We start from the raw sequence: 20,448 nt of genomic DNA, 5'->3' as shown, positions 1-20,448 counted from the left end.
AAAATATTTTTTTAGAGCAGATGATGGCCCGATACTAAACAGATTCAAATTTAATTACTCTCCTTGATCACATCCCAAGATTAAGAGTCATTAATAAGGACGACATCAAGGTTGTCAGCGACCCAGATGAAAGAGTTAACAATAAAGTAACTACTCCTGAGCTCTGCTGCCCTGGCGGCTTAAATGCTGGATGCAAATGATGACTTCCGATCATTGGGCTTCAATCTGAATAGGAGAGCTACTTCAAAGAATCGATTGTCAGAATGGAAAGGGAATTTACAAAATAATATAACGTAACGACCCATAGACAAGCCAACGAAGACCAACTCCAATTTAAGCAATCCTAAGGGCCACCACTCGACCGGGAGTTGTCAGTCACCAAGGAAAACTAGCAATATTGAAAATTCGCTCCCATCATTGACAAAGAAAAATGTGCTTTAAGTCAGATTAAGATTACTGTCCGAGTTCCGTATAGTGACCATGACCCAATTATAGTCCTTCACAGGAATGATCCAAGAAAACCCAACAATGAAACAAACAGTTTGAAGTAGAAGGAGAACTAAATAGACTGTCTACAGCCTAAAGATATTCCTCTAATAATCAAAGATCTACTGGTGTGACAAAATTGTGAGCCTGAAGAGGTGGAGTAGATCAAATTCTGCTAGCTTTTAGACAATGTAAATCTAAAAATGTAAATCAAAGTCACAAACCAACCCAGATTTATGACAAGAAGGTAACGTCACAAAAGAAGCTACTCAGAAAAGATCTGCGACAGCTGAAAAATTCAAGGCTACCTAATAAAAAGGAGATTCAGCATAAAAGGAGGCAAAAATATAAGAACTGGCTAAGACAGCAGAAAGCCAGCCTTCTCAAGGAGACACTGAAAGTATGCTAAAGGCACTCAATACTAATAGTAAGAACTTAAGGCAGCTTCTGAATGATAAGTGAGATCTTCTGGCCCATATCTATCAAATCCTAGACCGGAAGAAATAAGGGTCCGGCATTTTGGGAAATTCCAAGTAAAAAAAAAGTCAACAGCATTCGGATATGTAAGAGAAACAAACCTACAGTTGGAACATCAAATTTGAGAGGTAGGAGATTGTATTGCTTATAAAAAAGCAAGTTGCTTTTGTGCACCCGGGCCGGATGGCATTTCTAATGCTACCTTGAAAGCTACTCAGGAACGTTGGGCAGCTCTATGCCAAATCCTTTTCAGAAGAATAAGGGTAAAATCCCAAAATCCTGAAAGACGGCGATAGGGGTCCCGATATGTAAAAAAAGGGGACTGTCTATTAACAAATTACAGATCAATCGCATTACTCGATGTCCTGGGAAAAATCTTGCGATGATTCTTTTAAAGCAATTGAAAGTGTGGATCAATGCGACAAGGAATTTTGATAGTAGACAGGCGGGCTTCGTTAAAAAGGTTGGATGCAACCTACATCTACTACTTCTTAGTCTCCTTAAACTTTGTGCTGCACACAATAAAGGGAAAATCTATATGGCCAGTTTAGATTTGGTAGAAGGGTTTGAAAGCATAGATCGCGATTTAATGTGGAAGAAACTAAAATCTAAAGAATGTCTGAGAGATCTGCTGGCTGCCATTAAAGATCTGTACTCTGGAACGAATATGCAGTTTAAGTTGGACCAACAGGGGAACCTTAGAAAGAAAGCTGACGCTGCCAAGGGGTTAAAACAAGGATGCCCGTTTGCCCCAACTTTGTTCAACGTTTTCATTGAAGATGTGAAAAGGGTTTGGGAAGACAATACAACATTTCCACGTAACATTAATGGAATGGAGGTTGATTTGCTATTACAAGCGGGCGACTTGGATCAGACCAAGATTGGTCTGCAGAGAAAACTGAATATCCTGCAGAAATAAGTGGATAGAAATAGCCTGAAAATCAATGCTGCCAAATCGGAAAGAATGGTATTTGGTGATGTGAGAGGAGGGAAGAAGAATTAAGAGAGTTGGCCGTTAGATGGGAAACGATTGGTTTCAGTAAAGGAAATAAAATATCTGGGGACAATGTGAAGTGTGGCAAAAGGCGAAAACGCACGGATTGATTGCATAAAGAAGAAAGTTAAACATCTTACTGCATAGGGCAGGGCAATTGATTGAAGGTAGGGGACATTTTCCCTTCAACCAATCATAATCTTCTACACTCAGAAGGTGTCACGAGTACCACGTTTGGGCAGAGGCGTGTCTAGGTCTCCGCTGGGAATTGTAGGACTACCCGGAAGGTTTCTTCTGGAAATGAATTTTACATCTACCGTTGGCCGTTCCAGCTGCAGTCATTCAACATGAATTGGGGCCAACATCATTATATCCCAAAGTAGAGTGGAATGCGCTAATGCTATTTAGGAAAGCAAATCTGACAAACAGCCCCCCGCAATCTGAAGTGATTAGGATCAGCGAATCATGCACAAAGGATTGGGCCCTAAACCAATTGAGGAATGACTATCAACGCTCCAGAACCTAGGTAGGTCAGATTTCTGAACAGAAAATGTCACAAAACAAGGAAGACTCACCAGGATGACTTTGAATCGTGGTGCTGAACTGAAACTTGCTTGCCTTTGATCGGAAACCTTGGATTTTAGAAGGTAAAAGACCTTACAGTGATGCACCCCACTGGCTATTAAGAATCAAAAAGCCAGAGGAGTAGATCAATTGGAAGGGTGGAGAATCAGGTTAACCGGAAACATACCAAATAGAAACAGAGGGGCAGAGATCAGTAAAGATCCTTTAGATGCAGCCAAAAAGAACCCCAATTGCGTAAAACTAACCTGATAGCAACAGTATTCCAAATTTCCTAGGTGATAGTTATATGCCTCCTTCTAGTAAGGGAATTGGAAAGCACGTTTTAGGGAATGTTAACCACTCACCCTCCTCCCTTCCCTTATATCCTAATCTAAGTAATTCCATTTGAGCAGAGTATCTCTTACCGTAGGAAGTGTTGAAGAAGAGTATCCAAGGGTGAAGCTGTGAGGGGAACAACAAGGAAGGTTAGTTGGGAACTAATACCCAGGCGACACAAGGGTCACGCTAGTGTCGGGTTGGTGAACACTAGGAGATCAGCAGAGGGTCCAAATGTCCAGTGCACTGCATACCAAACAATGAAAGGGAAAGTGATGAGGGAGATGTATTAAGGAACAGAGGAAATCAGCAATATGCGAGGACCCATAGATGGTTCAGGAGTAGAGTTCCTGTCAGAACGCTGTACGAATCTGCCCTGTGGTAGCGCTTAGGGGTTCTTACCCTGTTGTAGCCGTGGTGCAGCAGCGTTAACAGGAGTCCATGGGCGTTCCGAGTCGACAATATGCGGGCAGACGTAGAAGCAGAATCAGAAGGCGCAAACAATCCAAAAGCCAGGCCATGGTCAGTTCCGTGCGGCCAAGTATCAGCAGAATCGGACTCAATTCCGTATACAAGCCAAGGTCGGTGTCGGGGTATCACCAGGTAACTAGGACAATGTTTGGCAGGGAGTCCGTCAACAGAAAACCGGTCAGTAACGGGAAATACAAAGAACAGCCAATTGGCATAGCAAACGGGGAAATTCTTCGGGATAGATCCTTAATCAGAAGCACAGCGTTCACAGTATGAACGGATTAAATAGCCTCACTGGTGCGGCTTTACCATGATGCACCATGATTCATGTCACGTGATCGGGACATGTGTCTGGAACGCAATGCTACCGCGCTGTGTGCTGGTGAAGCACAACGTCTCCATGGCAACGTTCTGTGCCACCATTTCCAATGAGTAAAGAACGGTCTTGCAGCCGTTCTATGGGCAAAAGGAAAGCATAGTTTTCGTGTTTTGATAGGAGGGACTGCTCTAACAGGGACTTGCAAACCAGCAGGCATGACAGGTAGATCAATTAAAACCCTATGTAAAAACCCAAAGCATGTAAAAAGGATTCCATGGGCAGACGATTGTCGTGAAACAGAAGAGAAAAGAGCAACTTCATTTACACAAACTACATGGACTGTACTTTGTCCCTAAGGAAACAAGTGAACTCCCTGGCCTCATCCACTGCCTACACTGGTAAACTTATTAGAGCATGCAGACCCTTCCTCTCTCCAGCTAGCTGCAATATCCTAGCCAACGCACTGATCCTCTCAAAATTGGATTACTGCAACGCACTTTATGTAGGCGCTAACAAATACATCATCAATAAACTTCAAACCCTGCAAAACAACTCTGAACAGCTCTGAACCTCCTAGCAAAAGAGCACATTTTGAATGTGCGTAGAAGTTACAACTGACTAAAAATTTGCGATAGGATCACCTTCAAAATTGTCACACTAACATTCAAATGGCTGAACAATGCAGCCCCCTGCCCCCCCCCTTACCTTGGGGATAGAATAAGGAACAGGTTACTTACCTGTAACTGTTGTTCTCCAGCATGGGTCTGGCATGGATTCACATGCTCATGAATATTCCCAGTCAGGCCGTAAATCCTCGGTAAAGAACAAAATCTGTATCAGTTTTGTTTCTGATCTGTCTTTCTCAGTAGTAACCAATCACTGATCTCTGGGTCATACTGCCCCCAGCCAATGACTGCCCTCGCCCTAAGCCCCGCCTCTGGCAGCCATCTTCAGATTTGGTAGCATGCTAAGTGGCAGTATGACCATGTGAAGAGCCGTAGAGGGGTAGGAGGGAGGGTTCGCATGTGAATCCATGCCAGACCCATGCTGGAGAACAGTTGCAGGGAAGTAACTTGTTCCTTCTCCAGCATGGGGTCTGGCATGGATTCACATGCTCATGAATTTAAGAATATATAGCAGTACACACATGCACAACCAACGGGAGGTGGAAAAAAGGCTCAACATTAAGTATTACATCAAAACTCAACATTAAGCAGTTTTTACCTCCTCACCAAGCTCACCTTAGGCGAACAGGTTGCGCACCACCGCTTGGCCGACCCTGGACTCCTCCCCGGAATCCCGGTCGACGCAGTAGAATCTCGTGAAGGTGTGCGTTGACCTCCACGTAGCCGCCCTGCAGATGTCCAGCAGGGGCACACCAGACAAGAACGCTGTGGTAGCAGCGTTGGCTCTGGTCGAATGGGCTCTCGGACGGCCAGGCAACGGTCGGCTAGTCAACGGATGACAGTGCGTGATGCAGCCGGAGAGCCATCTGGAAATGGAAGCCTTCGAGAGAGCCTTCCCTTGGTTCACAGGTCCAAAGTTCACAAAAAGCTGTGATGTCTTCCGAAAACTCTTCATGCGGTCCACGTAGAACTTCAGCGCTGTAGCCACATCCAGCAAGTGCAAAGTAATCTCGGCCTGTGACGAAGGCGACGGGAAGAAAACAGGTAACACCAAGGGCTCGTTGAGGTGGAAGTCCGACGGCACCTTGGGCATAAAAGAGGGGTGCGTCCTCAGCACCGCCCACGTGTCGTGAAAAGTCAAGTTTGGAGGCTTGCAGGATAGGGCCTGGATCCCTCCCACTCGCCGTGCGGAGGTGATGGCCACAAGAAACGCAGTCTTCCACGACAGGAATTTCAACGGTGCCGAATGCAGGGGCTCGAATGGCGCCCCCATGAGCCTGGTCAGCACCACGTTGAGTTCCCACGCCGGGGCAGGGGCCTTCACCGGCAGGAACGATCGGAACAGTCCCTTCATAAATTCCTTCAACAGGCGATGGGACCACAAGGACGCCCGTCCTGTGGTTCTGGTGCATCGGGAAATCACAGCCAGATGTATCTTGATTCTGGCGTGAGCCAGTCCAGCCTTGGCCAGCGACGGTAAGTACGGCAGCACTTGAGGGGCCGTAATCCGTAGAGGGCTAATCTTCTGTGCACGGCACCAGACAGAGAACCTCTTCCACTTATGTCCATAGCACTTGAGAGTTGAGGACGCCCTGGCTTTTGCAAGGACCTCTCTGCAGTCAGCCGGGATGTCGTACCCTCCAAACTCCAGTGCTGCAGGAGCCAGGCCTGCAAGTTCAGCGACTCCGGGTCGTGATGAAGTATGGCGCCTCCTTCTCTGGAGAGAAGATCCGCGTCTGTCGGCAGCTTGACTGGTGGGGACGCTGACAAGTCCAGAAGGTCCGGGAACCAGATCTGTCTCGGCCATGTCGGTGCGACTAGGATCATCCTGCACCGGGACCTCTTGAGCTGATTGACGAGTCGGAGCAGCAACGGAGGGAACGCATATAGGAACAGGCCGTCCCAGGGGAACGAGAAAGCATCGCCCATGCTCCTCGACTGGGGAAACCTGCTGGTGAACCTCTGGCACTTTTGAGTTCGTCGCCGTCACGAACAGGTCGATCTGCGGTTTTCCCCATCGTCGGAAGAGTCGATCCACTTGATCCTGACGTAGTTCCCACTCGTGGCACGAGCGCAGCTCCCTGCTGAGTGAGTCGGCGATGGTGTCCTTTATCCCTGCCAAATGAAAGGGCACCAGAAACATCCCTTGGGCGACGGCCCAATGCCACAGATCCTGGGCTTCCTTGGAGAGGGCTGGGGATCTGGTTCCTCTCTGCTTCCGGATGTAGAACATCGTGGTGGTGTTGTCGGTGAAGATTCTCACCACCTTGCCCTTGAGGGACGGGAGAAAGGACATGAGGGCCCAGAGCACTGCACGGAGCTCCAGGATGTTGATGTCGAGAGTCTTCTCCTCCGGGAGCCAAAGGCCTCTCGCCTGAAGTTCTCCGCTGTGTGCTCCACACCCTTCCAGGGAGGCATCCGTCGTCACCGTTATTGTAACGCTCACCTGATTCCCGCAGAGGCGCCGGTCTTGACTGGGTGAATGCCGTATCTTCAAAGGTGATGTGTAACACACGGTTGGCTCTTTGGGCTGGACCTCTGTGCACTGTATGTCTGACTCGAAGAGTAAGATGTCTGCAGATAGAAAATATGGGATTAATGAACTGGGGTTATTGAGTGCCTCTCTCCTCTTCCCTTTCTCTTCTCCTGTAGAACCCCAAAGGTTAACGCCCTCACCTTAGGTAAGCGAACGCCGAGCTCTCCATCTGCCTCGGGGCAGGGTGCCGTAACCAGTTCCTTCACTGGATAAGGGTGCAGGCCTCTTGACCTCAGAGGACTGCTGTCCGTCGTTAACTGCACGAACGGTAAGTTCTGGGCGCTTCAAATGTCTTAAAATTCTTTTGTAATGATATCTCTTGTTTTGCAGAGTTCCGGCGATGGCGGATGGCGGGCTGATGAGAGTTGAGGATCGAACCCGCGTGAGGAATAGAAGCGCCTGGAAGCACGTAGGTAAGCGCTTGTAGCCTGCCTCACGATGCGCACTAACTGTCCCTTTTATCTTGCAGGTACAAGTTCGGAGCTTTAGAGAAGCTGAAGGGTGCTGGAATACCCACTGGATTCGGCGTGGGAAGGAGTAATGGCACGTGAGTAATAAAGTTGCCCAATGTCTTTAAACGCACCTTCTTTTGTCTTTCAGATGCGGGATGCAGCGCCGAAGGCCTCCGGAGCGTGCGAAGAGTAGGTAAGCCTTTGTCTTTCAGATGCCGGAATGCAGCGCGAGGCGTTGGTGACAGCCGATGGACCAGGTAAGAGATGCGCTGCCACTGAAGACCGTAGTGCTAACCTGTTCTTTCTTTGTCTTTACAGGTGCTGCTGAAGACTGGATTCCAGGATGGTAAGCCTTAGTTCCCTTAGGCCCAGGATCAGAAGCAGAAGACACGATGAGCGTTCTGCTGCAGAGAATGCAGAATAACGCAAAGCAAGATTCATCCATCGGGTGTGGTTTAAATAGCCTCCTGTAGTGCTTAGGTGTCTCCTTCCACAGCCACGCCTAGGTAAGAAAAGAGTTCCTGCTTTCCAGAAGAGTTCCAGTGTTCTGAACCTAGGGAGTGGCTCCTGCCCCACCCAACAGGAAAAGTAGTCCCAAACAGAAGAGGATCAGGGGTTCAACTGGCAGGTAAGTAAGCAGCATGGTCTGCTGCAGGTAAGTCCACCCAAGCATTATGAGCCCGGCGCTTCCAGCGCTGGGACTGGGCATCTTTATGAGCCTGGTGCCACTGGCGCCAGGACAGGGTCCAAAAGGTCCCAATTGGGACTGGCTGGCACTCGGAACCGGGGTTATGGGTCTGCTTCCAAGGGAGTCGGGCAAGTCCTGATCTTTTGGAAGCAGAGATCATGACAGAAGTGCCGTCAAAGGGCATATTCAGAAATCTGGCTTGCACATCTGGAGCAAACCCAGACTTCCGCAATCACGCAAATCTGCGGATTGTGGTACTCACCGCCATGGCCCTGCCGATGCTGTCAGCAGAGTCAATGCCTGTTTGAAGGGACTCACACATTGCATCCTTTCCATCCCTGATGATGGATAAGAATGCTTCCTGCCCTCTCCAACATGCCAGATACTACCCCACTGGAACGAAATGTAATTACAGATCAGCTCCAGGCGAAGGTCACCACAGTGATGCACTATGTTATAACCTCCTTTGCCACACCAGAACTGACAGGGCTGAAGACAAGGTGGGAAGAGGAAGTTGGGGAAATCATGCCAGAAGGCTGGGTCCAGATCCTAATGTACCCCCGTGAAATCGCCATCTCGGCCAGGCTAAGGCTAGTCCAGCTTAAAATACTGCACAGGATCTACTACCCAAGAGTGGCCTTATACCACTGGGGTAAAATAACGGAACCCAACTGTTTACGCTGTCGTAGAGAGGAAGGAATCTTCTTCCATATACTGTGGGAATGCCCATATATCAGTCACTACTGGCAACAGTGCTGCAATATCCTTACGAGGGTCCTATGGCAAACAATCCCCAGAGACCCTAAACTATTACTACTAGGAGCAGACAGCAAAATAGACTTGTCCAGATATGAAAAGCTATGCTTTATGACCGCAACTGCGATAATCAAAAGAAATATAGCCCAGCTCTGGGGAACAGCACAACTGCCACAGGTAAACCAGTGGATCACAGATGTACAAATCTGCATAGCCATTGAGAGGAGTGTATAGAGCCAGGGGATGCTCTGAAAAAGCAGATAGAATCTGGCAACGCTGGGAAGACACTATATGAACCTTCGAACCCTGAAGCCTTGATAGCATGAGATACGAGATATGAACAATGTAGCGGAGACCTCACCATGAGAAATGTTATGCAATGTATGCAACCTGTAGGAGCACGTATACCATCGAACGTTATTGTTGTTGTGGTATTATGTTTTGGCCTGGTTTGGACCAGCAGTTTTATGTTGTAAAAACCAATAAAATATGATATTAAAAAAAAAAAATTAAAAAAAAAGAATGCTTCCCGTTCTTCCCCTTCTGGGAGACAGTCAGCTGCAGATGAAGCACACTCCCAAAGTGTGTGGCTGAATCTTGCGAGCGTGCAAGTGGCGTTGATAGATTTAAGTGCCATACTACATGCCGAAAAGACTTCTTTTGACATGGTGTCAATTATTTTATCATTTCTGTCTTGTAGAACATGCGGACTTACTGTTTGATGTAGTCGCTGCCTGCACAACTAAACTCTCTGGAGTTCAATGTTTACTTAGATATTCAGGATCTGAAGCTGATACTCTGCATTTAGCAGAGTTTTTTTATTTACTGCAGGGATAACTTCAGGAGTCTCCCAATTTGCAGATATTTTCCTTTGCAGAGCAGCATGAAAAGGGACAACAGGATCCTCTTGGGGTCCTTTATCTACTATATCAGTAAGGTCATCTTGCTGAAAAGAAGGTGCAGGTGTAGTCCACCCCATAAATTCAATTATTGTAGCCATTAGAGCCCTATAAAAAGGTATCTCAGCATGTTCTCCAGGTTCTGGTCTAGCAAACTCTACTTCTGGAGATGTATCTATACCACTTGCCTCATGTAGAGACTCCTGAAGGTCTTTTAACCCATTTTCTTCAGAGATTAATTCCTCTGGAATGGGTACTGTAGTCCTTTGTATACCAAAAGGTCTAATTGTCAGAGTCCTCCCCTTCTTCATGTATGGAGGACAAGGCTCTAAAGTTATCAGACTAAGGATATGTAGTAAAACCCATTTCTAGAGAAGAAGGATCCAATTTTGTTGTTACTGCCTGAGAAAACGTGGTTGTCGACGTGGACGTTGTAGGCTTCGACAATCCTGTAAAAGGCGTCGAAAACGTCGAAAAAGGCCTGGATGAACTCGAGAGGATCGGAATCCTACTTGGCGTTGTCGAAACTGTCGATGCATTCTCGACGTAATGGTCAGGGGCTTTCGACACCTCGGGTGCCTGTGAGGCAGTTCTAGACTTATCCTTCATCAGAGTAGACGACGGCGTCGATGAGACAGATTTTTGCGTCAAAGGTCCCTTCGACAATGGCGTCGATGACGCAGATTTGTGCATCGAAGGAATCTTCGACGACGGCGTCGATGACGCAGTTTTATTGCCTTTACTCAAGGGTTCATGATGCTCTTGATTATTTTTATTGGCCGGGTTCAACGGCTCGCAGCGTTTGGATTTTTTAGGTCTTTCACCCAGGGTATCACCTTTAGCCGTCTCCGAGGGGGGTCGAGGCCACTTTCTTGAAAATGCTAAGCATTTATTTACGGAATTCCTCCAACTTAGCCGGAGAGCTGTGTTTCGTGGGGCAGATGACCCTTTCCGGGGAACTAGAGGAAGAAGAAGAGGGAGATCTATAGCGCCTCTTCTTAGAATGTCTCGATCTCGAAGAATGATGGGAACCGCTTCGAGATCTCGATCGGGAATGTTTCTTTTGACGACGAGGAGACGAATGCCTCGACTCAGCCGAAGAAACCTTTGAAGGGGTAGAAGTTTTAAAAGCCTTACCTCTAACTTCCCCTTACGCTCCTTCAAGGCTTTCGCGGTCATGGACATACAGTCCTCACACTCCGAACAGTGATGCTCCAATCCCAGGCACCACATTTTTTAAAACCGGACCGTGGAGTTGATGGTTTGGATGAAGATGCCATTGTTATAATCGTTTGTAATTATACAACTGTTGGCGCCGATATGGAGGCTGTCGAGGGACACCGACTCGAGGGAAGTCGACGCGCAGCGCCCTCTACTGGAAAAATGTCAGAGGCCAGCAAGCTGGAATAGATAATATCAAAGATAAGGAATATGTCGGAGGACACAACCCCTTCGAAAGTAGTCTTTAGAAGTGGCAAACCCTTAAGAGCACTCTGGAGCAGATGTGGGGCACATCGAAGATCGGGACTTGATGTGAGAATCGTAAGGCAGATGCATGTACCATGTAAGGCTGGCTGTGGGGCCACTGTGAAGATGGGAGAGGTAGTTTGGGGTGTGGTGGGTAACATAAGGAACAAGGGTGCAGATTTCTTCAGAACCTATGTGAACAAACAGAGGATGTGCAAAACCACGAGCCGGGTTGAGTAAGAGAGCAGGAATCAAGCAGTAGCATGGCTGGGTTGACTAAAGGGGAGCACTGCTCGATGTGCCAATGGACACGCTTTATTAGAAGATTACTGAGAATGGCAGATTGTAAACCACAATGGAGGCCAATCTTGGTCAAATGGACACAAGGATGTTCTGGGTGGAGAAGTAGCAGAGGTTAAAGATTTCCACACAAGCACTAACGGTTACTAAAAGATTTAAAACCTTCCAGGTGTACAAAACAAGGGTAAAGTCGGGAGATAAGAAAATATGGATCGGGCAACAAACACCAGATTGCTCAGTCTACAACAACTAGAAGATTCTACGACCTCCTTGGTACTTTCGCTGATTTCCTAACTCGGGAGATAAATCCGGATCTTGGAAGGGTCCCCATTATTCTTTGATGAGCATTTAGATTGCAATCTTAAGACCCATAGAAGGGCCCATAAGGTGTAGCAACTGTTTTAGCCACTTTAATGTCACAAGACGTTAGTGAGGGGATTCTAAAGGTTTTAGTCCTGGTCGGGTCCCAGAAGCCCAATCAAGACCCTTTAATGCTGGTCTATTCAGAGTGGGGGCATGTTGATTCAGATGTAACGACTAGTATACCGAGTCATGAAGTTCTGTTTCTTCCTCCCCTTATTTGCTTAATTGTGCTACGTCAATAATCTTTCAAGTATGTTCATCAATAGCAGTTTACCTGGGTAATGTAATTATAAAAATTACAACAAGAGCCCAGCCTCTTTTCATCAATGTAATAATTTGCAATAATGTAAAGGTGTTGGTGCTTAGGCACATTTTAGTACAAAGGGTGGGGCATACATGCTGACCCCCCCAACACATCTATTTACTGTGTGCACTTTATTTTTCTGGAGATATACAGTTTGCAAGTTAGTGAATCAAAAAATCAAGTGCATGTTTTAATTAACATGACAAATATAACCCCCTAAAGGTCTTACATTTACAAATATTAGAGGTGATTAATCATGCCTCGCAAAAGGCCAATTGGTGAGAGCCAATGACCAAGACAAAAATCTATTTATAACAGTGAAGATATAACATTAGGACACAAAAAAAAATATGCACCGTGGGGAAACCTACAGGGAGTGGATGGTGAAAGTGGCCACTGTAGCCACTATGGATGTCACCAACACTGATCATTAAAAACTCACTTCCACAATTTACTCATTTCTTTTTTTTACAACTTGAAGGGCTTTTTCTGTTCAAACTTACAATTTCTGTTGACAAAAAGTCATACATCAATGAGAAATCTCATTATACTGAGTAGCAATTCATGTACTTGTTAGTCGAGCATAATTTACCTATCACTTTAATAACTGATGAAGTTCCACCAGCACATGAAGTGTTTCAGAATACTAATCGTTGTAGATATGCACAGGGTGTTTTACTTTTAGAGGAGGGCAGTTATTTGAAGGCAGTAAACAAGGATAGTTTTAAAATGCACTGTAGTGGTGTTAGGCACTCACTGAACAGCTGGGAGAGACGGCGTGTGCCAAAAATCACCAAGTTCCAAGCACGTTTTGCCTCTTAGCCTGACATCATTACACATCGAAGGGACTCGTGTTTTGTATATTGAAGACATGTTTTTCTGGCCTTTTCATACAGCATTACTCCACATTTATGTAATGCAGCATGTGAGACTTCATGCTATCAGCTGAATTCCATACAAACAGAACATCCAATTACAAACATGTATCCCCTCAAAAATGGTCCAGTCGAAACCACTGCATTTGGTGGCTAGACTCTACTGAGTTCATTAGATTTTCAAAAGGATACGAGAAGCGGTCATTCCACGTGGCTCTTTCAACATAGTCCAACATAACAACCGCTTTTATTGTGGTAAGAAGTTTGTTCCATGTTTCATCGAAATCCACCACCCGTGGTTTCAGGGACATTGTAGGGTCTCAGGGTTAACAGCTGCAAAAACAAAAACACAAAATGGTTAGTAAGTACCATACCGCTTTCTCCTAAGTCCATTCCAACACTCTATGCAGCAAAAACGTATTACAAAAAGAAGAAAAAAAACAGTTGAAACAAATTTGCAATGGCACATTTTGGCAAGGACACCAAAAACAAGCAAATATAACATCTAGCACATTTGCAGTAGGACCGAAGATACTTCATAAGTGGTTCAAGATAAGCCGGGTTCATGGTGGGTGTCAAACAGTCATTTGTACTGTAAAAGGGCTTGCAACTTTGGGGATCTTGGACAGAGACCTTAAGAGTCCAGTAGTTTATGATGACCATAGCTACTGCTTTAAGGATCAAACTTTTCTATAACGAGTGCATCCGCTCCATATCGCACATCACTTTGCTAAAACACCTATCCCTAATCTCACGCTCAGCAAACTGAACTATTGTTCATGCTTACACTTTGGTCTTGAACAATGCTCCTTTTCTCCCATACTGTAAAGACTAGAGGGGGGTATCTGTACTCCTGCCCTCTTTATGGCAGAGAAGAAGCACACAGCCCCCGAACCAAGATTCTCTATAGGCTCACTATGGACGAGCAATCAAGGCTTAAGCTCTCAGGAAGTGATGCGGGCTGGTTCTTAAGTAGAGGGAAGTCCCCAAGCCCCCGCAAACGATATCCACACGCTATGTTATGTGATACAGTTCTTTATATAAATAAGGTTAAAATATATATACACAATCAATAATACACTTTGTACTTTGGTAAATCTAATATGGTAAATATGTACAATGTATTTGTGGTACCACAGTTCACTTGCAACTCCTTTAAAATGCACCAACTGCTGACAGTTTCAATGACATACAAGTCCAATAGCAATGTGAATCAACATCAGACATAGGAAGAAAGACAAGTTATGTTAAACAATGACAGAATAGTTTGTCCCACTACCATGAAACAGTTCTGTGTGAGGATACCCCCTCACCCACTCCCCTGGGCAACCTGTAAATAAAGTAGATCAACATGCCCAGTCCATATATGTTTAAAATAGTCTGGTTTCCTGCTAAAAAGTTCTACTACCCCAATGTACCTGGTTTAGCAAAGTATCTTCGACGGCTCATCGACTGATCCCTCGAGGGTGAACTCCCTTTACAGCAGGAGCCACAAGGCGTAGAGTCCTCGAAGAAGGTGAACTCTGGCAATGAGAGTCCTTGATGAAAAGAGTTTGATGCTGCAAAGATGACTCTGAAGAACATAAGCCCGGCAGAGGGCATCAGGGTCGGATGTCTGCGATCGTGACTCAAACACGGCTGGCTTTTGAATCTTCCTTGTCGGCGTCTTTGTGCACATCGGGTGGCGAGAAACCCACTGGCGGATTCTCCTAAATTCGTCGATGACCTAGACGGTCTCCGGCGGGACAAGACGGTCGACGGTGATGGCAAAGGAGTCCTTCGATTTCAAATGTTTTAGGTAAAGGTGGAGTGGCGCGGCTCTGGTCGGGGAGCACAGCGTCAAGCTGGCCCCGCTTCTGGACAACATGACTCGACTAGCTTCCAGTGGTTAGGGCAATCCTCTGAACCCCGGTCGACGGCAATGGACTTAGACGGCCTCGAAGTCTGGGTGTTTCAATTCGAGATTCCTTGGCAGACCCAGTCTCTGGTCGACAGCCTTTCGGGACTGACTTCCAGGGCGCCTCAGTTAAGATCAGCTTTATGCACGATGTTCCCTCATAGCTCGGGGGGAAAAGGTCTCCTAGCCAGGTCCTCTCTCGGAACAGTCCTTGACAGACTCGACAGCTTTCGGATCGGGTCGAAGGAAAGCAGCAGCAATTCTTCTTCTTCCAGCTGGGCTCCAAGGATAAGCAGCTTTAAGTTTCAATTTAAGCTTCTGAACAATTCTAGTAAGTGAGAGGTCCCCAGATATACTGTTCTGTCTCTCATTCACACTGCTGAGCCAAGCTCAGGCAACCAATCATTCAGAAGGGCATTCATGCAGGCAGGCAGCCAATGAGGCTCAAGTTAATCAAAACAATTAAAAGGAGAGTTCTATCTTGGGAATTAACAGTTGAAAGGTTTTTTGGTCTTCGCAGGCTTTCAAGAATCTGATATGCAGCCTACAAGCCTAAAAGCAAAAAGAACAGCAATGGAGACCAAGAACAGATTATCATGTGGATGTGCAAATGAAGGAGCAGGAAAGTCAGCAGTGTCATTAATTGGTAAAACTGGCCAAACATACGCACCAATATAGAATGCCAACGAAGAACAAGAACTGCTCAGTGGCACAATTGTAGAAAAGAAGCCAGGAGAGCCTGAAGAAAAGGATTTCTCTGCACCTTTGCTGGCCTTTCCTCTCATGATCCCCCTGCTGAAAGGGTAACATATTACTATTAATTGTGTGGTCCGGCCAACAAAGATTATATTTTGCCTCAACAAATCACTGCTCTGTCCTCTTTGTGGACAGAAATGGTACTTGCACTGAATCAAAGACCTCCACTATCGACTGAGGTTGCCTACAGAGCCTGTGCTGAAGCAGCATTGCTACTCTGAACTGGCCTCAAAAGGCGTGGGACTCTTTGCGGTAGAGTCGCAGGCAGAAGTAGATTCTGAACTTTTCAGGGTGACAATCTCTCCAGAAGCAAATGAAGCAGAGGCCGCCAGAGAAATTGTAGTCTATTCTGATGCTTCAGATGGAGCTTGCACCTTCGGGCTGTCGGAGACCAACACCCACATCAAAAGCCCCTTGTATTTGACAGTGGCCTGAGTGGTGAGCAGGAACTGGCATGGCACCCCCATTTGCCCCTGCAACAAGTTTGTAGCTCAGAACCTGGCTGTTGCAGGTAGACAAAGCCCTCTGGTGTAAGGGAATGACATGGACACTGTTGTTCTGGCGTTACTACCTGGACAGTTTTTCCTGGACAAGGATTTTTTTTCATTTTCTGGCTCTAGATCCGGCAGCGCTAGTCTAGAAAGAGTTGCAATCAGTGGTTGTTTCCATGAAACAAATATAAGGACATTGTTAGGAGCCTGGGGGCCTTCTAGGTTTGCAGTGTTCGCTGAATTATCAGCTAAAGAACTTCTGCTTGCCACCACTCAACCAGACAAGTCATGTCCCTTGCACTGGACTAATGCCAGTGCTGAGAGCAACACTAGGGCTCCATAAAAGGAAGAAACATAAGTAGCATGCCATAGGTTGGCATAGAAGGAATCTGGATAAATCGTGACACATTTACACTTGGCTAACAAGCATACTCGAGTAAGAGCAATTAGTTCAGCAACCTGGCGGAATTAATATTTGGTAACTGATAAGTGCCCAGGACTTCGAATTGCATCCAAACTGCATAACCTGAAAATGTTCTATCCAGTGAATTACATAAACAAGTCCCATCAACAAACAGAATCATTTAAGGGTTCTGCAGTGGTACATCTTTTTGTCACTTACATTTTTATTAACATTTGCAAAATACATAAGTGTCCTACTGCGGCCCTCCCCCCCCACCCTTGTCCCATCCGAAATCTAATGCAGTCTTTCCTTTCCCTTCCCTTTGTTGTAGTATAGTCCAGATACCCTTCCGTGTTGATGGCCATTGACCCTTCTGGGTGTTCATCAGCATCCTTCCCCCTTTTGCAGTGCCGCCCTCCCTTAGTACACTCCCCTCTTTCACCAGGCCCAACAGTTTCATTTTTCTCAGGCACCATGTTCCTCTAGAGTCTTTTCTAGGAATGTCATCACCAGGTCCAATTGGCCACAAAACCCTGATGGTTCCCTTGAATGGAGTAAGATACTGCCAGATTTCTGAGCAATCACTAGGGTCCCTGACAACATTAATATCCCAAACCTTTTTTTGTGCATTCAAGGGGAAATCCTCAATTGTTCCCCGAAGTCCCAAAATAGCTCTGCATAGGTTACCCTTACATTTGGTACCGACCATTTCCTCTACCACCTGATATTATTTCCCAGTACCCTTGAATTCGAGGGCAATCCCACGACACATGGCTCCAAGTCCATTCATCCCTGCAATCCCTCAAGCAACCCTTATTTACCTGTGGGAATAATTTATTCAGTGACCTCAGGTGAGGTGCCATTGACACATCAGTTTTAGCCAAAAATCTTGTAGGTGGATGGCTCTCGTGAGTTTTGGGATATTGACCCATATCTGAGCCCACTCCGATTCCTCGATCTGTCAACCCACCGCCTCAACCCATACCTTCATATATTGAATATGCCCTGCTTCCTCATTTTGTTTGATGAATTTATAGAAGATACCAACCATGTTTTTATTTCCCACGTTCTCGGTTAATAGTTTTTCAAAAGGCGTTGGGAGTCCTCAATGCTGCCTTCTTGACCTCCGGCTGTAGCAGCCAGTGTATTAATTGCGTATATCTTAATCTTTCCCTCTCTTCCAGGGAGAAGCCCGATTTAATCTCTCCTCCCTCAGACATATCCCTTATCTTTAGGCATCCTCCCTTTTCCCATCTGCCAAACACCATCCATCCGACCACCGGGGGAAAATTGTGGCCTGTGAAATATTGGGGTGATGGATAGGTTGTGAGGCCTACTCTGGTTATTAGCTCGCCCCATGTGTCACCCACTAATGTTCCTATCGAACTAAGATATAGATTTTGAGGCCTTTTCCCCCTTGGGTTTCCACAGCACTGTTTCTAGATGTCCGCCCGCTAATGCCTCTTCCATTTGCCTCCGGACATTATGTCGATCATCTTTCATCCAATCCGGTTCCCCCAACCCTCCCCCATTTCTTGGCAGCATTTGCATTAATCTGCTCGCCACTCTGGGCTTTTTATTATTCCAGACACATTTCCCAAATAACTTTTGGACTACTCTAAAAGAATGATTTTGGAACTTTTGTCGGTATTGTCATGAAATAGTATAGGATTTTATGGAGAATAACCATCTTAATTAGATTAACCCTTCCCATCCATGAAATCCTAAATGGGCCCCATTCTTGTAGTAATTGCTTGATGTCAGCCAATAGAGTAAGATCGTTTTTTTGCATATAACGATTCTACATCTTTGGTGAAGTTAACCCCTAGGTATTTTATCGCCGTGGTCACCCAGCTATATTGGAACATACCTTTAAGCTCCTGTTCCACTCCCTTTGGTAATGTTAAGTTCAGGGCCTCAGACATGTGGATATTCATTTTGAACTCTGCTACTTCTCTAAACTTCCCAAATTCCCTTTCCAAGGCCTTAATGGACTTTTCTGGATCTGAAATTGTAACATATCATTGCGAAAGCAGTTACTTTATGGGACTGCCCTCTAAATAGAATTCCAGCTGTGTCTACAGTGGCCCGAATTGTACCTAGCACCGGTTCCAAGTATCGCGTACAGCAGAGGGGAGAAAGGGCAGCCTTGTTTTGTTCCTCTTGTTACCTTAATCAATCCTGATAGATGCCAGTTTATCATCAAGCGGAGGCTAGGACTGGAGTAATTAGCCTTTATCATTGTAATTATTTTGTCCTCGAACCCCATTTTCTTCATGGTAGCAAACATGAACTGCCATTCCACCCTATCTAACGCATTCTACGTGTCTAGTGCTAAGAGAAGCGCTGGTACCTTTTTTCTACTAGGTGCGCTACCCTTCTAGTATTGTTCCCAGTCTGTCTGAAGCGTATAAATCCGGATTGGTCTTTGCCAATGAGTGTTGAAAGACAGAATTCTATCTTTGTTGCAAAAATCGACAAAAATTCTGGCATCTATATTTATTAACGCTATCGGCCTATAGGACTTGCAACATGTCAGGTTTTTGCCTGGTGTCTGAAGAAGGACTACCGTGGCTTCTTCCAGAGTTATTTTCCCTCCTTTCCCAAATTCATTGAATAATTGGACTAGGTGGGGAATGAGTTATTCCCTGAAAGTTTTATAGAAATCCGCCATGTACCTGTCGGGCCCTGGGGCTTTATTATTGGGCAATTAATTTAATGCCCTGCGGTCCACATCAACTGTTAGCTCCTGGTCTAGATCCAACCTTTCCTGGTTTGGTAAAATTGGGAGATGTCTCTCCAGGTAATTAACTGTGCCTGATCTAGTGGATTATCCGATGTATACAGTTCTGAATAAAACTCTGCAAATTCTCTTGTCATCTCTGATTGTTCAGTACTCTTCCCCCCCTTTGAATAGTTTAATTGTCGATATAGTTCAGTCTTTTTCTTCCTTCCTTAGCAACCTGGCTAGTAGTCCATGCAAAGTATTTTTGTCCAAGATGTAGCAAAGCCCTTTTCTGTCCCCTCGTTTGCAGCACCTCCATTTGTCCCCTTATGGCCCTATATTCTCTTCAGGTTTCACCACTGGCCCTGATCCCCATCTTGGACATGACTTGTTTCAGTTTGCTTTCCAGCTCTCTTTACAACTGCCTCCTTTCCTTGTCCCTCCGGGCTGTAACTGCAATGATCTTTCCTCTGAGTGTGGCATGAAATGCGTCCCAACTCGAGTTTTGGCTTGCCTCTCCCAGCATGTAAATAAAAAAATAATTCTTCCGGGGCCTTTCTTATTTCCTCCCTGATTAGACCCTCTTTGAATATGTATGATGGGAATGTTCATTTGCACAGTCCCTGTAAGTTGGTCCTTCTCACTGTAATTGTTATGGGTGCGCGGTCCGATGGAGCTTTTGCCCCTACCTCTATTTCTGCTAGCATACCTAGCAAGCCTTGTGAGATCCACATATAGTCAATCCTCGAGGAAGACCTATGTACGTGGGAGAAGAATGTGTATCCCTTCAAGTCTTCGATCTTTTCCCTCCAAGCATCCATCAGTGCTAGCTTGCCCATTTTTCCCCCTCAGTTCTTTCGAGGGTTTGCCCTGGGTGGACACTGTACCTGTGCTCCTGGTTTCCAGGCCATATTAAAATCACCCGTTAGGATGTTCTGCCCTTTGGCAAATTCTTCCAGCTTGCTTAATTTCTAATGAACTAATTTATCTTGCCCCGAGTTGGGTACGAAAATGGTGGCTATAGTGTACGACACTCCACCTGCTTGTAGTCTTACGGCCAGGTATCTGCTGCTGGTGTCTTTCTCCAATTCTGTTGCTATGAGTTTGAGGGAAGATCTTATGGCCAAAAGTACCCCACCTTTCTTCTTTCCCTCGTTTGATTGATATATATTGTATCCCTGGATTCAAAGCTTGTGTGCGTCCTTCAATTGTATGCGTGTTCCCTGTAATGTCAGGAGGTCTGGCTTCTCCCTCTGCTGGTAA

At 45.8% G+C, this 20,448-nt stretch overlaps 1 protein-coding gene across 1 annotated transcript in view; it reads right to left on the bottom strand.

Moving 5' to 3' along the window:
• The window catches only part of CUL2 (cullin 2), a 1,882,542-nt gene that overhangs the window by 1,668,260 nt on the left and 193,834 nt on the right, over positions 1-20,448 (bottom strand). The window contains exon 3 of the mRNA XM_069648039.1: positions 13,106-13,246. Coding sequence (XP_069504140.1) covers positions 13,106-13,224 — 119 coding nt within the window. The 5' untranslated portion in view covers positions 13,225-13,246. The remainder of the gene's footprint in view (positions 1-13,105; positions 13,247-20,448) is intronic.

This window comes from Ambystoma mexicanum, chromosome 2q (genome assembly GCF_040938575.1).
Source record: "Ambystoma mexicanum isolate Mex_15411 chromosome 2q, UKY_AmexF1_1, whole genome shotgun sequence".
NCBI classification, from domain to species: Eukaryota; Metazoa; Chordata; class Amphibia; order Caudata; family Ambystomatidae; genus Ambystoma; species Ambystoma mexicanum.
The sequence above is the reverse complement of the archived record's forward strand: the minus strand, read 5'-3'. Positions and strand labels throughout refer to the sequence as shown.